We start from the raw sequence: 19,386 nt of genomic DNA on the forward strand, positions 1-19,386 counted from the left end.
GGGCATCACTGTTGTGAGAGAGGAAGGGAGGGGTCCCCCCAGGGGCTCTGTGCCAGCGCGGATAAGAAAATTACGCCATTGGAAGATGATTATGTAACTCTGTCTCTTAACAACCGGTGGCAAATGGTTCATACCCCAAAGAGTTTGATTGACAGACTCTCTGCGAGCCTTTATATAAGAGGAGGGAGGTTGGTGCCTCATTCAGTCACTGTTGTGCCTAAAGTCCTGCAGGCTGTGGATGTAGTGAACCTAAGTGGACTTTACGCTTGTTACGCACGAGGTTTACAGGAGATACCACTTCTCATTTATTTAATTATCGGCTTTTCACCCAGATTTCAACTTTTTTATTTTCGTGTTGTCGGATATCTGACTGAATTTAAAAAATAAAGGCAGTATTTGCCAGGTAAGTTACATGGACGGCACTATTTATCGTTGCAGTTTTCTGTGTGGAGAGATGAGAGAATTCACCAGCGCTGCGTGTTGAGTAATTTATTACCTGTTGACTGAGAACACTTCAAAAGAATTAAGCGATTTTATTCCTCAACAGTCAACAGGCTACAAAACAGTTTGCATGCGATGCTGTGAACAGTAGATATATTGTAGCCGAATAGTATCTAAATAGATTAGTTTTTTTCCTATTCTAGCATTGTTATCTCTCTATTTTTTTCCTTCGAATTATTCACTGAGAAGAGCTGAAACTCAAGTGCAAACCCAACATTTGAGATGGACCCATTGTGTCGAAAAAAAGACAAGCGGGACAAAAACTAATAATAAATCAACATTTCTGTTTTTTTTAAGGAGATATGATACTCAGGAGAAGTCTCTTCTTGCTCTTATCTTTTTATTTCCTCCACGCATTACCTCAAGGTAAGTGGGACACTTGTTAATGACTGTAATGCTGACTAATAATAATAAAAATAATAATGATGAAAGTCATTGATATGATTGCTATTATTATTCAAGGTAACTCAATTCTAGAAGCCCCACTAACTTGAGGTGCAATCATCCAGTGAAGTTTTTCCATTTGTTTGCCATTGGCCCTTGTTCCTTTGTCTTATGGCTTATGAACTCAAATTATGGAGTATATCTGACATAACTGTCCACTTGCATGGTCTGATTTGTAGATGGTGAGCAGGAGGACGAGACATCATTCGACTTGTTTGAAATCACCCAAATCACTCGCAAGACTCTGGGGGCCAAACAGTTCCGGGGCCAAGACTCAGATGCCCCTGCTTACCGCTTCATACGCTTCGACCACCTGCCCCCAGTGAGCCCCCCCATACTCAAACAAATACTCCGTCAGATCCAAAACAATGAGGGCTTTGTGTTTGTGGCCAGCATACGCCAGGACCGGGCCTCACGGGGCACCCTGATTGGTTTAGAAGGCCCTGATGGTCGCCGGCAGTTTGAGATTGTGTCCAACGGACGGGCCAACACTCTGGACCTGGCATACTGGGTGGACGGCTCCCAGAATGTTGTTTCATTTGAGGATGTGGACCTGTCTGACTCACAGTGGAAGAATATCACACTTCATGTTCATGGGGAGAATGCAAACCTGTTTGTGGGCTGCAGCCTGATAGACAGCTTCATCCTGGATGAGCCTTTCTACGAGCACCTGCAGGCTGAGGGAAGCCGCATGTATGTGGCGAAGGGATCCATCCGGGAGAACCACTTCAGGGTAAGACAGAGACTACAGCCTGTAGGTAGCTAGACAAAGATTTCCCATTTGGAATCTTTACTTCAGTCCCTGTGTGTCTTTTCTAGCCATGCTTGCCGAGTTTAATGGCCCTACAATGTTTTGTCAACTCTCATAACTTACATGAAACTGTGGTCCTAACTAAGCTTATAATAAAAGCTCATTTTAAACAGCAGTTTCACAGAAGTAGAGACGAGCATACTCCCTCTTTAAAGTGTGGCAGACAGGCTTAGTGTTGCTCTGGTCTTCCTGTGTGGAAAAGACTCCAAATTTAGACTCTAAAATTGCCCCTTGTGTTTAAAATTCATCAAGGTCAAGAGTGAAAGTGTTTGTCTGGCTGTTTCCCACTGCATGCTTGACTAGGAATAAGTGGGTATAGAAAATGGACGTATGTCCCTTCTGAAATGTGCCGAAGTAGCCAAAATATGTAAAAGACATATTTTCTTACCACACAGGGCCTTATGCAGAATGTGCGTTTAATCTTCGACACCCCAGTGGAAGATGTCCTGCTGAGCAGAGACTGTGAGGTCCCTAAACAAGGTAAGAGTGGATATTCTTTTTGTGGTTATCTTCAAAATGTTTAAACAGCATTCACCCAAAGGTTCTGGCCATACTCGAGCACTGGGAACCGATTTCTATTTGTGTGATTTTCAAAAGCCGAATGATGAGTCAAAATAATTATATTTGCTAACTGTTTCAAGCCCAATGCCTTGCAGATGTGATTGGGAAACTCTTTCACATGCAATCCTCAAAAGCATGGTGTCTTTGTTGTTTTAAGTATCAGTCATAGCAACTTTCCAGACTTCCTTTGTATGACTTAAGCTTTTTTTGGTCTTTTTTTGTTAGTGGGTCAAGAAATTTGCAGATTTGATATGTGGCAAGATCTCCCACCATTACTTCATGTTTACGGAAACAGCAGTGTCGATGCAGTGGCTTGAGGTCGAGCAGTGTGCGTGGTGAACAAAAGGAGATACAGATGCTTACATTTATTTCCATTGGCAGTGGATTCGGGATAATGCCCTGGGAAAGAAAATAGAAAAGAGAAAGTAAATGCTATACTGCAGAGCGGGGAGCTTCCAGCTGCACACACACACACACACACACACACACACACACACACACACACACACACACACACACACACACACACACACACACACACACACACAGACACACACAATGAAGTCATGAATTGGCTGATTGGGTTGCTTGTCTCAGCTGAAGCTTTGCTCTCATGAGGAATAGGAACTCGTGATATTCAGCGGGGCTCACACGAAGAGCGACTGCGACTAAAAAAATACAGAACCATCCTTTACAACAAAGCTAAAGGTTCACCAGATCTGGAAACACACATACAAAGCAAATCCATATGCAGTGTGCGTGTTGGTGCGGTTGTTGCATTTCTGTTGCCACAAGCAGTGTTGAATTCCAGCTGAATGAGTTTATTTGTTTAACAAATGTCACCCAGGCCTGGAAGTTTTCTGCCTGCTGGCTGGTACCAGTCAAGGTTCTGCCCTGGTAGCAATTCCTATTCCAAAAGTAAAATCATAAACCCACATGACCCACACTCATAAAAACTGTCATGTTGGACATTAATGAGCAGTATTAAAACTACCCAAGCTTTTTGCTCTTTTTTAATTCTTTCCTCTATCTGCTTTGAGAAAATAAGAGAACGTCTATCAGGGAGAGAAGAATGTGTAAATGCTTTCACAGACGAGCTTGCGCACGTTCACATGCACACACAGCGTTAAGCCCTCCTGAGATTTGAATGAATCTAGCAGACTGAAAGGGAAAGAAAACATAGCATTGGCTACAGCGGGACATCATTGGGCAATTTGGATGACTACTTGATTTAGAGTCCCCCAGTTTGCTATTAATCTTCACCAATTTGCATAGCAAGATCCAAACCAGTTGAAGATATGTGCTATGCTTTGGAGTTTTGATATGTGTGTTGTGTGTTTGTTTTCGGCATCACACAGTCATAAAACTCATCATGATGTCACTGAAGTTCAGTGGTTTGTGATACAAATTGGGCAAATAAATTGACGGAGTGTAAAGGATTAGATGCTCATAATTATCACACGGTTTAAAGCAAACTCTGCCCCACAAAAGATCCCCTATCCTGTCTATGTTGTACAACGATCACAGCTGGCAGACACACTACTCTGGGCTGGACTTCGTACTTCAGACTTGCAGATTGTGCACAGAAGACTCAACATTTAGCCTTTCAGACAACCCTGTGGTTTAAGATTGCATTCCCATCATGCACTGAAGGAGAAGTTTTTCTCTTGTTAGTAATGAAGGATAAATGTTGTGACTCAAGGGATTTTCACACACTTTGGTCTCGACTGTGCTGACATCTAGACAAGGGTATCTCTAGTGCCTGTGCTACCGATCAGCTGTAAGGACAAGACCGTGAGCTTCACAGGCTCCTTGTAAATCCATCTGTGTGGTCACTCCGGTCTGTTAAGTTCATACTGTAAGTGTCCACTTCTCTAAAAGGTCGTGGAGATTTATGACGGTGTGGTTTCTCGTCACTCCAGGAACACCCAGATTTCTCCAATCCCCTCCCGTACTCCCACAGCCAACCATGCTATCATCTCTAGTGGTTAGATTTACTGCCACCATTTCAAACAGATACATTTTTTTCAAATCAAACACATGCTGACTGAACATCTGTTTTTTGGAACACAATAAACATTGTAATCACTGCATTGTTGTGATCTTTTTGCCTGCTACAGGAAAGCAGGAAATTGCTCTGTTCCCTGATCAGAGTCCTTGTGTTCCAATCATCATATCTCCCAAGTATGTTTTCCATCACCAGTGTTGCTTGCTAATTTACCCTGATGTCTCTTTTTTTTACCCTTCCAGATGATGCCAATATTGTAAGCGAGAGCGCAGAAATTGTGGATGTGAGTCCCTCCATCACTACAAACATCATCGGTCAAAAGACAGATGATATGGGTGCAGATATGTGCGAACGCTCCTGCGAGGAACTTAGCACCATGTTCCAGGAGCTCAAAGGCCTACGTGTTGTCGTCAGCAACCTGATTGATGGCTTGCAAAAAGTGGTAAGTTAGTGGAAGTGACATTATGTAAATCACTGTGTTTGTGTTAGACAAGCTACTACCTGTTTTGCTGTGCTTTACAGGCCAATTTCAGTGATGAATGTGAAATCCGTAAGATCAGTTTTTGTACACGGGAAGAAAAATCAACATTTCGGAGAAAATTGACATTTTAGGGAAATATGTGAAACAATTCTCAGTATGGCAGCCAGGAGGTTAAAGGTTTGATATAGGTTACTAGGTAACCTACATTGGTTTGAAAGCAAACAGCAAGTAGCTGCAGGAGTTTATAAAGTCGCCTGTGATGGCTGAACCCCTTTGACTCCTGCTATCTGTGGCAGCGTGTCAGAGTGATTTTATGACATGTTACATGTGGATATAGGAAGTGTTCCCCTGGCAGCAATGGGGTCCAGTCTAATGTCTGGCTGTGTTTAAACAGCCCATGTGTTTCCTCTGGGAGCCTCCCAGCAATAAGAGTCTGGGCATGAACCTTGGGAGAAAGAAAAAAAGGCTGGGATAAGAAGGGTCCCTGAGGCTCTTCCAGACCGAGTGGTGTCTTAGATTCCAGTGCTGCACACTACTGCCTCCCTATTCGACAGGAGGATGCGCACACACACGCACACACACACGCACACACAGGCACACACGCACACGCACACACACGCACACATACACACACGCACACACACACACACACACACACACACACACACACACACACACACACACACACACACACACACACACACACACACAAACCTTTGGCAGTAGTTTATCGACTGACAGCTCCCAAGTGTTCACGACTCCAGCCAGAGATCCCCTGGTCTCCAATTGGGTTAGAGGTTACAATGTGCATAACTAAACAGCACTTTTGAAAGGTCTATTTTTTAATAATATTATATTTAATTACATTATAGAAATAAAGATATGTAGTTTGCAATTTGGAGTAATGATAAGCACATTTTGAAATTAACATTTTCTCGTTAATACAATGGAGTAGCTTTTTGTGTAGGTGTATTTCTTTTGTTTTAATTTAAAAATCAATCATTCTTACCGGTCCGTTTAAGTTTTCTCTGGCCTCTTTACCCTCCTTCAAGAAAGATGTCTCATAATGCAGGTGTCCACGTCAGAGCTTTACTGAACTGGAGAGGGACAGAAAGGTTAATTGAAAGGGTGATAGGATGCTACATCTGGCCCTTAATTATTATAATACTGTATCTATAGTGGTGGTTGTGTTTCGCAGAGAGTGATGTTTGTGCTTAAACTTGACTGGTTTTCAACATAAGTAATCTTCCTTCTATATGAGTAATACTTATGTGAGAAACAGTGCTTCTACTAGAGCAGGGTGTACTATTCCTCTTTCCACCTGGTGAAAACATGCTCGCTTAATAGAATCAGCTTGCCAGCAGGTGTATACCTTCAAATGCTTCATGGAATGCAGTGTACCTTTATCATGAGTGTGTCCTAATCGTTTCTGACTGATCTCCTTGCTGACTGCGAATCTGTCTGTTATTGTATGTTCAGACTGAGGAGAACACAGTCATGAAGGAGGCCCTTGGGAGGATGAAGAACTCTAAAGAGAAAAACATGTGCTGGCAGGATGGCCGCCTGTTCGACGATAAGGAAGACTGGGTTGTAGACAGCTGCACCAAATGTACCTGCCAGGTAGTGCCATGTTATATGGAAATACATAAATATATACATATTTATTGTGGATATCAATGACCCTGATATCTCTAATATTAATTGATTGCAGGAGTCCAAGATCGTGTGCCACCAAATTACATGCCCCGCAGTGGCCTGTGCCAGCCCGTCATTTATCGATGGCGAATGCTGCCCTGTGTGTATGCGTAAGTAGTCGAAACCTTCTATTAGCCAATGCACCTAGCATATAAAGACAATTATAAACACATGCAGTTTTGTGCATGCATGGTATTTTAAATTAATGGTTCTATATGCCATAAAACTAATGTTCCACGCGTATTCAATTTTAATACTAGGGGACTGTTGCAGCCAGTTTGTCTTTGTGAGCGACCCACATATTTATTGGTCAAAATATAAGACACTCAGAGTGGCTACTGTGGGTTTTTCGAATGAGGTCATGATAAACAGGCTGCCACAAAGAATAAAAACAGTGCAGTCATGATCATGTGCTAGTATTTGTATTATTCAGTTTTGACATTGAGCAGAAAGGAAGTATTTCTTATGTAAAAAAAGGAATAACATGTTGACTTTGTGCTTTTACTTTTTTCCAGCTAAAGACAGTGAGGATGGCTGGTCCCCCTGGTCAGAGTGGACAGAGTGCACAGTCACCTGCGGGACAGGAACTCAACAGAGGGGTCGGTCTTGTGATGCAACCAGCAACCCCTGCACTGGACCTTCTATTCAGACCCGCAAGTGCAGCCTGGGCAAATGTGACAGCCGTGGTGAGGATGTTTTTAAAATCTCCTGTCACTTCATTTAAATAAATAGTAGTAACCAGTAGTAACACCCTTAGGGCTGTGATATTATCTTGATCAAAGTATGCATCTGCCATTGCCACAACTATACAATAATCTAAAACAAATACCACTATGACATATGGGAGGAAGGAACATGATGGAACTTTGGAAAAACTGAGTAAAATATGAGATGAAATGCCCCAAAAGTACAAAAGACAGAGTTCACACCTCCATAAATCTGTTGAAAATGGATCCATCTGACTGAGGCTGAATCCCAGTAAAAAACTGGATTGCATGGTCGGCTAGCAGGGTCTGCCCAGTCAAAGTTCATTCCAAATAAATCACTGAATGAGAGGGTGTTCCACAGTGCAATGACTCACCACTGCCTGCCATGCAAAATATAAAATATTAATGAATGTGATCATTAGATGTACTATATATATGAGGGGGATGCAGAAACTGATGAATTATGTGTTTGATAAATTGTGGGATTATCATGTCTTATTACTTGCAGCTAACATTACTCTACGTCTGTGTGATTGACTAAATCAGTCTAACCACTGGAGAATAGTTTACCCACAATGACATAAATACTGGCGCAAGCATCTTAGAACATCTTTGAAAGTGAGCCATCATCGCCAGCATTGCATAATGTTTACTTGTAGAAAATGTGGTTGCCATTTTTTTTGCTTTTGCAAATTATACATGTCTGTAACTATTTGACTGAGTGGAAATCTAGAGGATAATACGTTATGTGTTTTGGTGATCTCTGCCTGATATGTTTGATGTTCGATACCCAGTTCGCCAGGATGGAGGGTGGAGTTTGTGGTCACCATGGTCGTCCTGCTCAGGGACCTGTGGAGAAGGACAGATCACCAGGATACGACACTGCAATGCTCCCGTGCCACAACTGGGGGGTAAAGACTGCGAGGGGAGTGGGAGAGAGACTCAGCGCTGCACTGCCAAGCCCTGCCCCAGTGAGTACTTCAGCCTATTCAGGGAACACTTAAGAGCAGCATCTCCATTACAGCAGCATCCGTATCGAACAACCAGACTTTATTGTGCCTCATGGCTCCCCCGAGGCAACATTCCCCCTGTGTTTTGGACTGGTCTCTTGTCTGTCATTAAAATTAGCTCTTTTCTCTTGTAGTATTAAGTTCCAGGCTTCTGACTCTCTGGCTGTTTTTTGGAGTTGAGCCTTTAAATGTTGACTAATTTTTATTTAGTAGGAAAGAGTTCAAATATTTGTGGAATGTAATGCTTTATTTAAAAAATTAACTGCTGAACATCTTTCTCTGTATCCTTTTAGTTGATGGTGGTTGGGGTCCTTGGTCTCCATGGGCAACCTGTTCAGCAACATGCGGAGGGGGAGTCAAAAGTCGCGCGCGTGTGTGCAACAGCCCTGAACCTGAGCATGGTGGCAAGAAGTGTATCGGGGAGGCCGTTGACAGTGACAGCTGTAACAAAAATGGCTGTCCTATTGGTAAGCACCAGTCAGTCTACACTAGCCATGCAAGCGACAAGCTCTAGGGAGCTCAATGTCAGTTGGTTAGTCCACAACGTTGGTCCAGGCTGAATTATCTGAACAACTACTGGATAGATTGCTATGAAATTTGTACTGATATTCATGCTCCCCAGAGGGTGAATCCTTCTGACGGTCATACTATGACTTTTCCTCTAGTGACCAGTGTTAGGCAAGTTACTTTTAAAAAGTAATTAGTTACAGTTACTAGTTACTTCTTCCAAAAAGTAACTAAATTAGTTATTCAGTTACAAATTATGAAAGTAACTAGTTACTTCAGAAAGTAACTATTGCGTTACTTTCAAGTAGCCTACATTTTTAAATGCTCAGATGTGACCCCACCTCCACCTACCCCTCTTTAATGGAACTTAAAATACATGTTCATGTTCAATTATTTATGATAAATTTGAATATTATAATGAAATGGACACTTAATACAATACATTATTAACAGAAACAATGTACACAAATCTAAACTATTTTAATGTTGCTGTGGGACAAAGTGAGACTAACCTCCAATCAAATGCCATGTACTGTATGTAGATATTATGTTTATATAGTGGATCAATACAAATAACACAACACCTCAACAGGCCACAACGGGGCAAAATTAAATTAGGCTTAATATAGTTAAGCACTATACCAAAAATAAATAACAAATATATACACTCTTTGTAGTGCAAATAATGTATGGCCTGATGTTTATACTTGTGCGCTGGTGTGTGCGTCGAGCATGTGTGTGTGTCTGTGTGAGGGGACGGGGGGGACGGGGGGGACGGGGGGAAAATCTGTTCTTGTGTGTCCGACTATGCGTGCTTTCGAACACCCGCCCAACTATACCTCTGATTGGCTTATATTGACATTTTACTCAACCTCAGCCAATCGTCAGCATGTATGCGCTTGTGTCGTGTACTGCCCACTAACCAGTAGTAAAAAAAAGTATTTGCCTCTCAGCTCAGACTCAGAGATCTAGTTGGTCTGATGAAAAAAAACAGCTTCAAATATAGTAACGCGCCGCATTTTTTGGCAGTAACGGTAACGGCGTTATTAAGATGGGAAGAGTAATCAGTTAGATTACTCGTTACTGAAAAAAAGTAACGGCGTTAGTAACGCCGTTATTTATAACGCCGTTATTTATAACGCCGTTATTCCCATCACTGCTAGTGACATTTGTGATTTTTAATCAAACTCGTTGACCAAATAACTGCAAAACTAATGACATTCCCATGCTAACACAGTAAAAAATAATAATAATAATAATACATTTATTTTTATGCTGAACATGTTATTCATTATAGGCTACCTGCTAAACACCACCATGTTAACTTATTGTCATTGTGAGCATGCTAACGTTAGCTTTAAGCTCAAAGCACCGCTGCTCGTAGCCTAGTTAGCCTGTCTGCAGACTCTTAGTCTTGTTACTTTAAGGTTATTACATATTTTTGACAGAATACAGGTTTAAAAAAAAAAAAGAAGCTTTTCTCACTCCTTACAGAGTAAGTAATGGCAGCACTGTTTCTGGAAAGAGTTGTTTTTGTTTTATCTTGAAGTATCAAGTTGAGATAAAAACTATTACAAATTAGAGTTAAAAAAATTTGGAGACACACCATATATATATATATATATATATATATATATATATATATATATATATATATATATATATATATATATATATATTTGTCCAGCCATGTTTAAATCCATTTCCCTTGTTTGTACCAAACGGCAACCTCCAGTGCAGAAACAAAAACTGCAGTTCATCAAGTGGCCATTTGAGGCTGGCTCCAAAAGGGAGTAAATCCCCATAGACCTCATGTTATAACGCCCAACTTTACAGCCGAATTAAACATGTTTACGGCTTAGTACAACAAACGTTTTTTTTATGACAACTGTGGGTGATGATTTTTTTATAATGTTCCCATTTAAATTATATTCAGGCTTAAAGTTTTGTATAATTAAGGGCATTCTGCTTTGAGTGACACGTGGGCTGCCATCACAGGAGGCGAGCATAGTCTGTAGGCTTCATGCGGCCAGCTTTAGCTCCTACACGCTCCACCTCTGCCCATTTTTGGATAAGCTGTCAACACTGCCAAGATGGCAATGGCCAAAAACCCATGGGTGACGTCACAGAGACTACATCCATATTTTATACAGTCTATGGTTTTACCCATTCTTGTCATCTAAATCCCTTACAGATGGCTGTCTGTCCAACCCATGCTTTGGGGGTGTGGATTGCAACAGCTCTCCAGATGGATCCTGGGAATGTGGCCCATGCCCTACTGGTTTCCGTGGAAATGGTACCCACTGTGAAGACATCAATGAGGTAAAAGTTCCTGTTTTTCTTATGTGCATGAACCAGACAAGTATTAAGATTTAACTGATGTCATTATTCGTCTGCATTTTACTGATACCTTTCATTCCTTCTTCCAGTGTGACATGGTTTCTGATGTTTGCTACAAAGTGAGTGGAATGCAGCGCTGCGTCAACACCGATCCAGGTTTCCACTGCCTGCCCTGTCCGAAGCGTTACAAGGGCACCCAGCCTTTCGGTATGGGTGTGGAGGCTGCCAAAAACAACAAACAGGTGAGTTGAAGTTACTCTCATTCAGTGCCAGTAACAAACTATTGATTGGATGTCATTTAAACAGAGTGAGAACAAAATGCAGTAAAGGAAAGAATACAATGTGGGCTTTTAGCCCCATGCTAAGTTCTCAAAAGCAGTTGTGTGGATTGTCATATTTCAGATCTAAATTTATTAAAGCAGCAGCTCAGGTGGTACATAAGCCTTATTCTTGCAGTGAAAGTGTTTACACAGCATTGGAGGGGAGGCCACCATATATGAATGTGACTCACCTTGACCCAGTATCAGCAAGCAGGAGAGGGAGGAGAGTTGGGCAACTCTTAACAACAAACACATGTTACACATCTCTGTTACTTTCATTGTAAGATCAGAGGCAGATTGAAACTGTATTTTAACTGTAGATGTTGACCGGATCAGTGCTTTTATTCAAGTAAAGTTTGAAGTGTGAAGTTTGTTTCTTAACTTTGGCTCTACTGATTCAATCTTGCAAACAGCTCAGTATTTCCACCGTAGCTGTATCACAGGTTATACAACATGCCATATGTTTCACATGAATTACTTGATTGGAACACACTTTTCTGCTCCCTTGTGATCACTGAATTCACAGACTCCCTGGAAAACTGAAAAACTTGCCATGCCACTCTGACCGGCCCTTGCATAACATCCCTCGTGGGCCATTTTGTCACTCTTTGGCCTCTGCAGCTGCTTGTCTTTGATACGATGCCCCAATTTCACTAAATGATTTGGGAAAAAGGGGAATTGTCTCATCGCTGGCATTAAGGGGCCTCCATTTCACAGTTGTTTCACAGTTTCTTGCTGTCACTCTCTGCTCTATGAGCTCATGGAGTGGCATCCAAACTGCAGTTATGTTCATCCTCTGGTAATGAGTGGCAGCTGTGAATACCTTGTGCTGCAATAAAAGGGTAATAGTGGATCGTAGCGGAATGTATGGGAGCGGGATTGCATTAAGTGGGATTTCATAAAATTAACTGTGCCCAGAAGTGCCCTGGACTTTGGTTCCGCCAACATCTCTCCCTTAACCAGTCACTTTGGTTTGTAGTAGCACTTTGGGGTGGCATTCCAAAATGAAAGCTACAAGGAGTAATGGTAAGATAAGTACTCTTGACTTAAACATGTCATCAGAAGCTGATAACATAAAAACATGTCAAACGCTAATGACAGGGGCATGGAGGGCCCGTTTGTTCCAGGCAGATCACATCCACTGCCCATGATGTTGGATGTGGTCTGAGGCATATCTCATAATACATTTCCACCTGCCCTGTTTTTCTCTTTAGGTGTGTGAACCAGAGAACCCATGCAAGGACAAGACCCACAACTGTCACAAATATGCTGAATGCATCTACATCAGCCACTTCAGTGACCCTATGTACAAGTGTGAGTGCAGGACCGGTTACGCTGGAGATGGCTTCATTTGTGGAGAAGATTCGGACTTGGATGGCTGGCCCAATCAGAACCTTGTTTGTGGTGCCAACTCCACATATCACTGCAAGAAGGTATTTTATTAAACACCATCCCATTTTGATGTAGCCTATCCTGCAGTGATTATAAACTATTTTATCTGTAAAAAAAAAAATAATCCTACTACCACTATTTTAGGATAACTGCCCTAGCCTTCCCAATTCTGGACAAGAAGACTTTGACAAAGACGGTCAAGGAGATGCTTGTGACAAGGATGACGACAACGATGGAATTCTAGATGAGCGGGTACGAGAGTTTTTAACATTAACTATGATCAGATTCATGATACTCAAATAATTCCCTAACAACTATGTACTTTACATCACAGGACAACTGCCCCCTCCTTTACAATCCTCGCCAGTTTGACTTTGACAAGGATGAAGTTGGAGACCGCTGCGACAACTGTCCCTATGAACACAACCCTGCTCAAATAGACACTGACAACAATGGAGAAGGGGATGCCTGCGCAGTGGACATTGATGGAGATGGTAAAATAGCCAAGCCTAAACAGATACAATACTGTAATTGTTATATTTAAATTCTCAAGAAAATGTCATCAACCACCCTTTTTCCTCAGAAATTCTGAATGAGAGCGACAACTGCCCCTATGTGTACAACACTGAGCAGAAGGACACTGACATGGATGGAGTTGGTGACCAGTGTGACAACTGTCCATTGTTGCACAACCCTGACCAGGTACCATGTCACACTTCATATAATGACACATTCCAGTACAACAGTCGGTACAGGAAGTGTTCACCTCTGTCTGTATTTATCCAACAGACGGACTTAGACAATGACCTGGTTGGAGATCAGTGTGACAATAACCAGGACATCGATGAGGACGGCCATCAGAACAACCTGGACAACTGTCCATATGTGGCCAACTCCAACCAGGCTGACCACGACAAGGATGGCAAAGGAGACGCATGTGACTATGATGATGATGATGATGGTATACCTGACGACAGGGACAACTGCAGACTGACACCCAACGCAGACCAGCTGGACTCTGATGGTGAGGATGTAACATCATGTGTGAATCCAGCTGTTGATTATTTACATATTTGCCCAGTGGTATACGTGCTGTGTAATGCAGTAATGGATAAATGTTCCTACTCATCTACAAATGACTTGTGTTAACACATGCCTGCGTCAATAGGTAGCAAACTTAAAAAAATCTCAGACTTCAGTTACTAAGTTGCAATAGTATAATTTTGCTGCATGCTATCATAAGACTTGCAAACTAAAACAAAACTAACAACAAACCAATAAATCTGTAACTAGAAGTGTACTTTTTGGCTTATGTAAAATATATTAATATTAGGGATCCATTTTAGCATTTCAGTTTGTTGTCATTATGTAAGATTATAATACTTAATGCTGCATGATTGAAAAGGTTTGATGCAGCTATACTTTTACATGCCAGTTTTGAATGCAATATTTATGGAATTGTAGATGCTCAGATTTGCCATTTTTCTGAGCACTGAAAGGACTTTGTGTTCGTGTTGCCTTAAAATCTGAGATTGAGAGTTTATTCTTGACCTGGGAAACAACAGTTGACAAAATAATCTCACCAATAATTAATAAATTACCATTGAATTATCATTAGTTAATTACCTGCCAGCACACATGAAGTTGAATGTAATTCAGCCTGATGTGAGAGACCTATTGAGACTGTAGCTGAACTTGTCAGTCTGGGGATTGATCAATGATCATCTATCATCAGCTAGATTAATAGCATGTGTAATGGCCCAATGTTTTTGTTTGCTTAAACAGTCTCTCTCCCATGGGCTCCATGCTTGTACTGCTTTGTACTAGTCATTACTCAGTGATGATCACATTAAGCTTTAGTATGCCTCCTCCCAGATGTTTTCACAGTCAGCAATTAGCTCCACTGCAGTAGGTGTGAAATATGGTGGCTGTGGAAAGAGTCCGGGTTGGCACGGGTGATGTCATTCTGCATGACTTCAGTGAGCTGTCCAGCAGGGCACACGCCAAGCTGTGAAGTTTTTATTTCCTTTAGGCTTTGCTCGTGATTAATCCACAGTGCCCATTTTAAGCAGGGTTACCTGGAGTTTGTACAGCTGTCTGTAACTGGAAACAGACTGCAAAGAAGGAGGGCCCTGGACACTGACGCTTTCACAGCTCGTCAGATAGTGTTTATTTGATAGGATCGTTTTAGCCCCTTGTGCAATAACAAAGATGATGACAGAAAGCAGCTAGCTACTTCCACGCAGTGGCTTTCATCCGCCACTGGCGTCCTTTCCACTGTAGCTTCTGGCCTGCAGTCTGGCTCTAATAGACTTCAGGCTTCAGATGGTTACAAGTATCAGTGGAAGTTGTCACAGCATGAAAAGATGGCTGATTTGCCTAAGTAGACTTGGCAAAGGTATTAAAGCCAGTTTCCTGGGAGGAATTTCTATTTTCCCCATTCATCTTTAATATTAACTTGGAGGAGCTCCTCAGTACTCACTGCAGTGGGATTTTTATTATGATACATTAGCTGCCATAGAGATTTTTCCAATCGGTGGGAAAGTAGGAAAAATGTAGTTTAAATCATGCATGTCTAATTTAAATTAGGTCAAACCAATTTATTTGATGTCTTTTTTTGTTTTTTTACAGGCGATGGAAGAGGAGATGCCTGCAAAGATGACTTTGACAACGACAATATCCCAGATATTCTTGATGTGTGTCCGGAGAACAATGCCATTAGTGTCACAGACTTCAGGAAGTTCCAGATGGTCCACTTGGATCCAAAGGGAACCACTCAAATTGATCCCAACTGGGTGGTCAGACACCAGGGCAAAGAGCTGGTTCAGACTGCCAACTCTGACCCAGGCATCGCAGTAGGTGAGCAGCACTAATATGTTTACTCTCCAACAACCATTTCATGTGCTGCTTTTTAAAAGATTTGAAACCCCATTTGACTGCAGAGCACAAAGATTTACCATTACGTTTCTTTCACACCATCACAGGTTTTGACGAGTTCAACGCTGTGGACTTCAGTGGAACGATGTATGTGAACACGGACAGAGATGATGATTATGCAGGCTTTGTGTTTGGCTATCAGTCGAGTGGCCGCTTTTATGTAGTGATGTGGAAGCAGATCACACAGACCTACTGGGAGGACAAGCCCTCCAAGGCCTTCGGCATCTCTGGCGTTTCACTCAAAGTAGTCAACTCGACCACTGGCACCGGAGAAAACCTCAGAAATGCTTTGTGGCACACGGGCAACACTGTTGGACAGGTGGGCTGCAGTCTGAATGTTATTTGGTCTGTTTTAAGGGCTAAGCAGTATTAAGTGTTTTTAACCATTTCACATAGGTGAGGACTCTGTGGCATGACCCCAAAAACATTGGGTGGAAGGATTACACAGCTTACAGGTGGCATCTCATCCACAGACCGAAGACTGGTTTTATAAGGTAAGAAATGAAGTTGACCAGAACAGGAACACCTTTAGTTTTTCTGTCTCATTAAAAGCCACTTTGATTCCAGAACTCCAAAGACCTACCGTACATATTTAAGTCATTGTATTTAATCACTTATATCCCTCTACTGTAGTTTTCTGTAGTTAGTTAGGTTAAATTCTCTACATTAGTAAGCATCATGATCTCAACACATTAAGAAGTTTATGTCTGTCCTGTATTTTGCAGGGTCGTGGTCTACGAAGGTAAACAGATCATGGCCGACTCAGGACCAGTTTATGACAAGACGTTTGCCGGAGGAAGGTTAGGCTTGTTTGTTTTCTCGCAAGAGCTGGTGTTCTTCTCCGACCTCAAGTATGAGTGCAGAGGTTAGTACAAACGCTTAAAGTTCTAACCATGAATGTTTCTGTTTTGTTAGAGAAATAGTGATGTGCGTGTGTATATGTGTGTGTGCATGTATGATGTTACCTTTCAAAAACAGAAACTTTGAAAAATTATTCGGAATTAATAGCACTGAAGGATTCCCACTGTAATACCTACATTTGTCCATATGGGGAGCTGTTAATGATTCAATTAATGCCTTAGAGTTTGAGCGGTTTTATTAATAAGGCTAAATTATAAATTAGGACATGACAAACTATTTTATGGGGTTGGGAAGCTAAGTGAAACCTTCCTGTCGCTGAGGCAGGGGTTAGCTAATTTCCAACGAACGTAGACATACATGCAGACACTTTGAAATACGTAACTTCGAAATATTGTCCTATCAAGTGCCTGAACGGAATAAACGCAGTGTGGTATAAGTGCGATGCAGCAATCATTTACATTATTTAAACGCAACTGTACATATAGAGGATTTGGGATTGATGTGTGTGTGTGTGTGTGTGTGTGTGTGTGTGCGTGTATATTGTATGTATGTGTATGTAATGTGGGCACTTATATGATCCACATATATCGATACGTACAGTATACAGTACAAATATCAGAAAGTGGAGGAGAAAACTTTCTCCATCTTTGAATAATGTGGGTAAAGTCTTTAAACCTTCAACCTCTTTTTCAAACCTCAGATAAGCCGGAGTTGCCAACAGTGTTCATAAGGTAATGAAAAGAGGGGTTTTGTGTTATGTGTTGGCTGAAGCAACAAACAAAAAAAGAGTCACGCTATGTTTCTGCTTGTCAGCTTGCCCACGTACAATGCCCCAGATGCATTGTGAAAGACCTTGCGTTTTGGTCCAAGGACTTCAGATCTCTGTTGAATGCTCAACAGTGGAAAATGAGCCTGCAGCCACTTTTCACAATCACAGCCACAGTTACTGAAGACACGCTCTTTTTTACGCACACAGTGCACATGTTGTTGCTGCACTCTGGCACTTTGACTGTGCGAATCTCACAGAGTGTCCTAGTTTTGATTATAAATGTGGCGTTAATGGAAGCTATTTTCTCAATCTTTCCACAGATAACTGAATCGAGTCTGATAGGAAAAAAAAAAACATCTCAAGGCAAAAGACAAGAATCTCTCAAAGCAAACATCATGTCATCGCTTAATCCATTTTAAGGTAAATGAGACTTTCCATACTTCTCCATGCTTTGACAAGATCCATCCACTGGAGAGGAAACCATGGCCGATTCCAGTTTTCCTGTTGACTTATATACATTTCCAAAGCTCGGAAAGAGAAACTGATGAGAATGGACGAGTTTTAAAAAACAAAAAGCAGATTATCTAATTATAACTAGTGTACCTATGTCTACATTTTAAAGGGTTCATTGTGCAACCACTTACAAGCTGTATATGCTTTTCCACAGTTTCTTGTAACTTGTAAGTGGCTCATTTCTCTATCCTTAATACGTTTCTGTCTGTTTGGGATTAAGAGGCTCATTCATTGCTAATCATAGTGTCTGACAAACATAAACTGTAACCAAAGCATAACCATTTAGCTGTTTAAGGTCCATTTCTTTTTCTCCTCATTCTTTTCATCCTGAATGTCTTTTTTTTTTTTTTTAATGGGGAACGATTTTAGTGAATGCCAAAGATGTTTATACTAAGTCTGTATTATAATTCCTTTTTGTAAATTATTTATGCTCTGCTTGTTTTGTTTGTTTGCATTTTTTGCTAGAGTTTGTAAATAATTATTTATTTGTTTACACTGACAAAACGCATAATTGAATATCACAAACGTCAAGATAACACATTATAGTACTGCAAGATTTCTTGTGTTGTCGTGCATTTCCTTTACTTGTTAGTTTTTCAAATCTTTCACATAAACTGTAGCATAATGCTTTGGAGAGGATAAACAACAGCTGTTTTTAAGTCATCATTACATACATAAACACAGCATGTGTATATGTATGTGATGGTAGCTGCCAGAGGAAGTTCATTTGTGTTGTATGTGTATGTAACAAAAAGTTTCTTTTCTTGGCTGTCCAGACAGGGCTTTATTGTCCTCAAAGTGATATATCACTATGATTTACGTGGAACATGTTTTACATACTTTACGTCTATAGGAGCTTATAAATGGTCCATCACCAAAATTAGCTGCAAATTGGGCTACTGACACTGTAGCAAGCTCCCTTTTTATGTGTAACACTTTTACAACAAAAGAAAAAAGTAGATCAGTGTTTTGACATCAGTTTTAAAGGTAGTGAAATGAATTGCAATTTAAGTGCCTGATTCCTGGTAGATCTAATGTTGTGTACCAAGCACCAAGTGACAGCACATCAACAGTTGAGAGTCTGAGGTTCAGCAGTCAGCCATTGCGTGTGATGGAGTCATGAGGATCAAATACAGTAAAACAATTTTTACAAATTTACTTTTTCAGTCATGTTAGTCACAAGTATCACTTATAGATGTTGTGAAACTTTACAGTGTTGGTTGAAATGGAATCCAGATAAAGGTCTCTAAAAACAAATTGTGACTGTGTGATTGTATAGTGTGGATCGAGGACGTGTAAGTGTACAACCTTGTTGTTGTTAGTCTGTATAGCAGCCGTGTTCTTCTGTGTTTGGGTTCCATCTTGTTCATTTTGTTGAGAGTTTGCAATGCACCAAATGTAAATTTGTTCTGTATACTTGTGTTGTTAGATATACATTTTCTACAAACAGTGTAAGATTGACCTGTCCTATAAATAAATTGTGTGTACACCATTTTGTTGATTATATACATGAGGATCAATAGGTACCC

General features: G+C 41.1%; 1 protein-coding gene across 2 annotated transcripts; it reads left to right on the top strand.

The window, feature by feature from the left end:
• The first annotated feature begins 107 nt into the window (after positions 1–107).
• On the top strand, positions 108–18,606 carry thbs2a (thrombospondin 2a). 2 transcript variants are annotated; one of them, XM_078273128.1, is made up of 23 exons: positions 108–403; positions 799–867; positions 1,125–1,678; positions 2,152–2,236; positions 4,568–4,767; positions 6,286–6,426; positions 6,518–6,611; positions 7,017–7,187; positions 8,003–8,179; positions 8,512–8,685; positions 10,920–11,047; positions 11,155–11,307; positions 12,600–12,818; positions 12,922–13,029; positions 13,112–13,271; positions 13,361–13,479; positions 13,567–13,801; positions 15,409–15,636; positions 15,762–16,033; positions 16,111–16,208; positions 16,440–16,579; positions 17,276–17,306; positions 17,665–18,606. In XM_078273128.1, the coding sequence occupies exons 2-23, from the start codon at positions 804–806 to the stop codon at positions 17,666–17,668; spliced, it is 3,555 nt and encodes a 1,184-aa protein (XP_078129254.1). In that variant the 5' UTR covers positions 108–403; positions 799–803; the 3' UTR covers positions 17,669–18,606. The 2 variants fall into 2 exon arrangements, with proteins under 2 accessions (XP_078129254.1, XP_078129255.1); XM_078273129.1 differs by lacking the exon at positions 17,276–17,306.
• The last annotated feature ends 780 nt before the right edge of the window (positions 18,607–19,386 follow it).

Source organism: Sander vitreus, chromosome 17 (genome assembly GCF_031162955.1).
Source record: "Sander vitreus isolate 19-12246 chromosome 17, sanVit1, whole genome shotgun sequence".
NCBI lineage: Eukaryota > Metazoa > Chordata > Actinopteri > Perciformes > Percidae > Sander > Sander vitreus.

Bases quoted from the DNA above. Each gene is read 5' to 3' on its own strand.
- thbs2a (XM_078273128.1), top strand. From the start codon at position 804: ATGATACTCAGGAGAAGTCTCTTCTTGCTCTTATCTTTTTATTTCCTC. The intron at 11,308-12,599 runs GTGAGTTGAAGT...TTTTCTCTTTAG, and splicing joins CTGCCAAAAACAACAAACAG to GTGTGTGAACCAGAGAACCC. The intron at 12,819-12,921 runs GTATTTTATTAA...CCACTATTTTAG, and splicing joins CCACATATCACTGCAAGAAG to GATAACTGCCCTAGCCTTCC.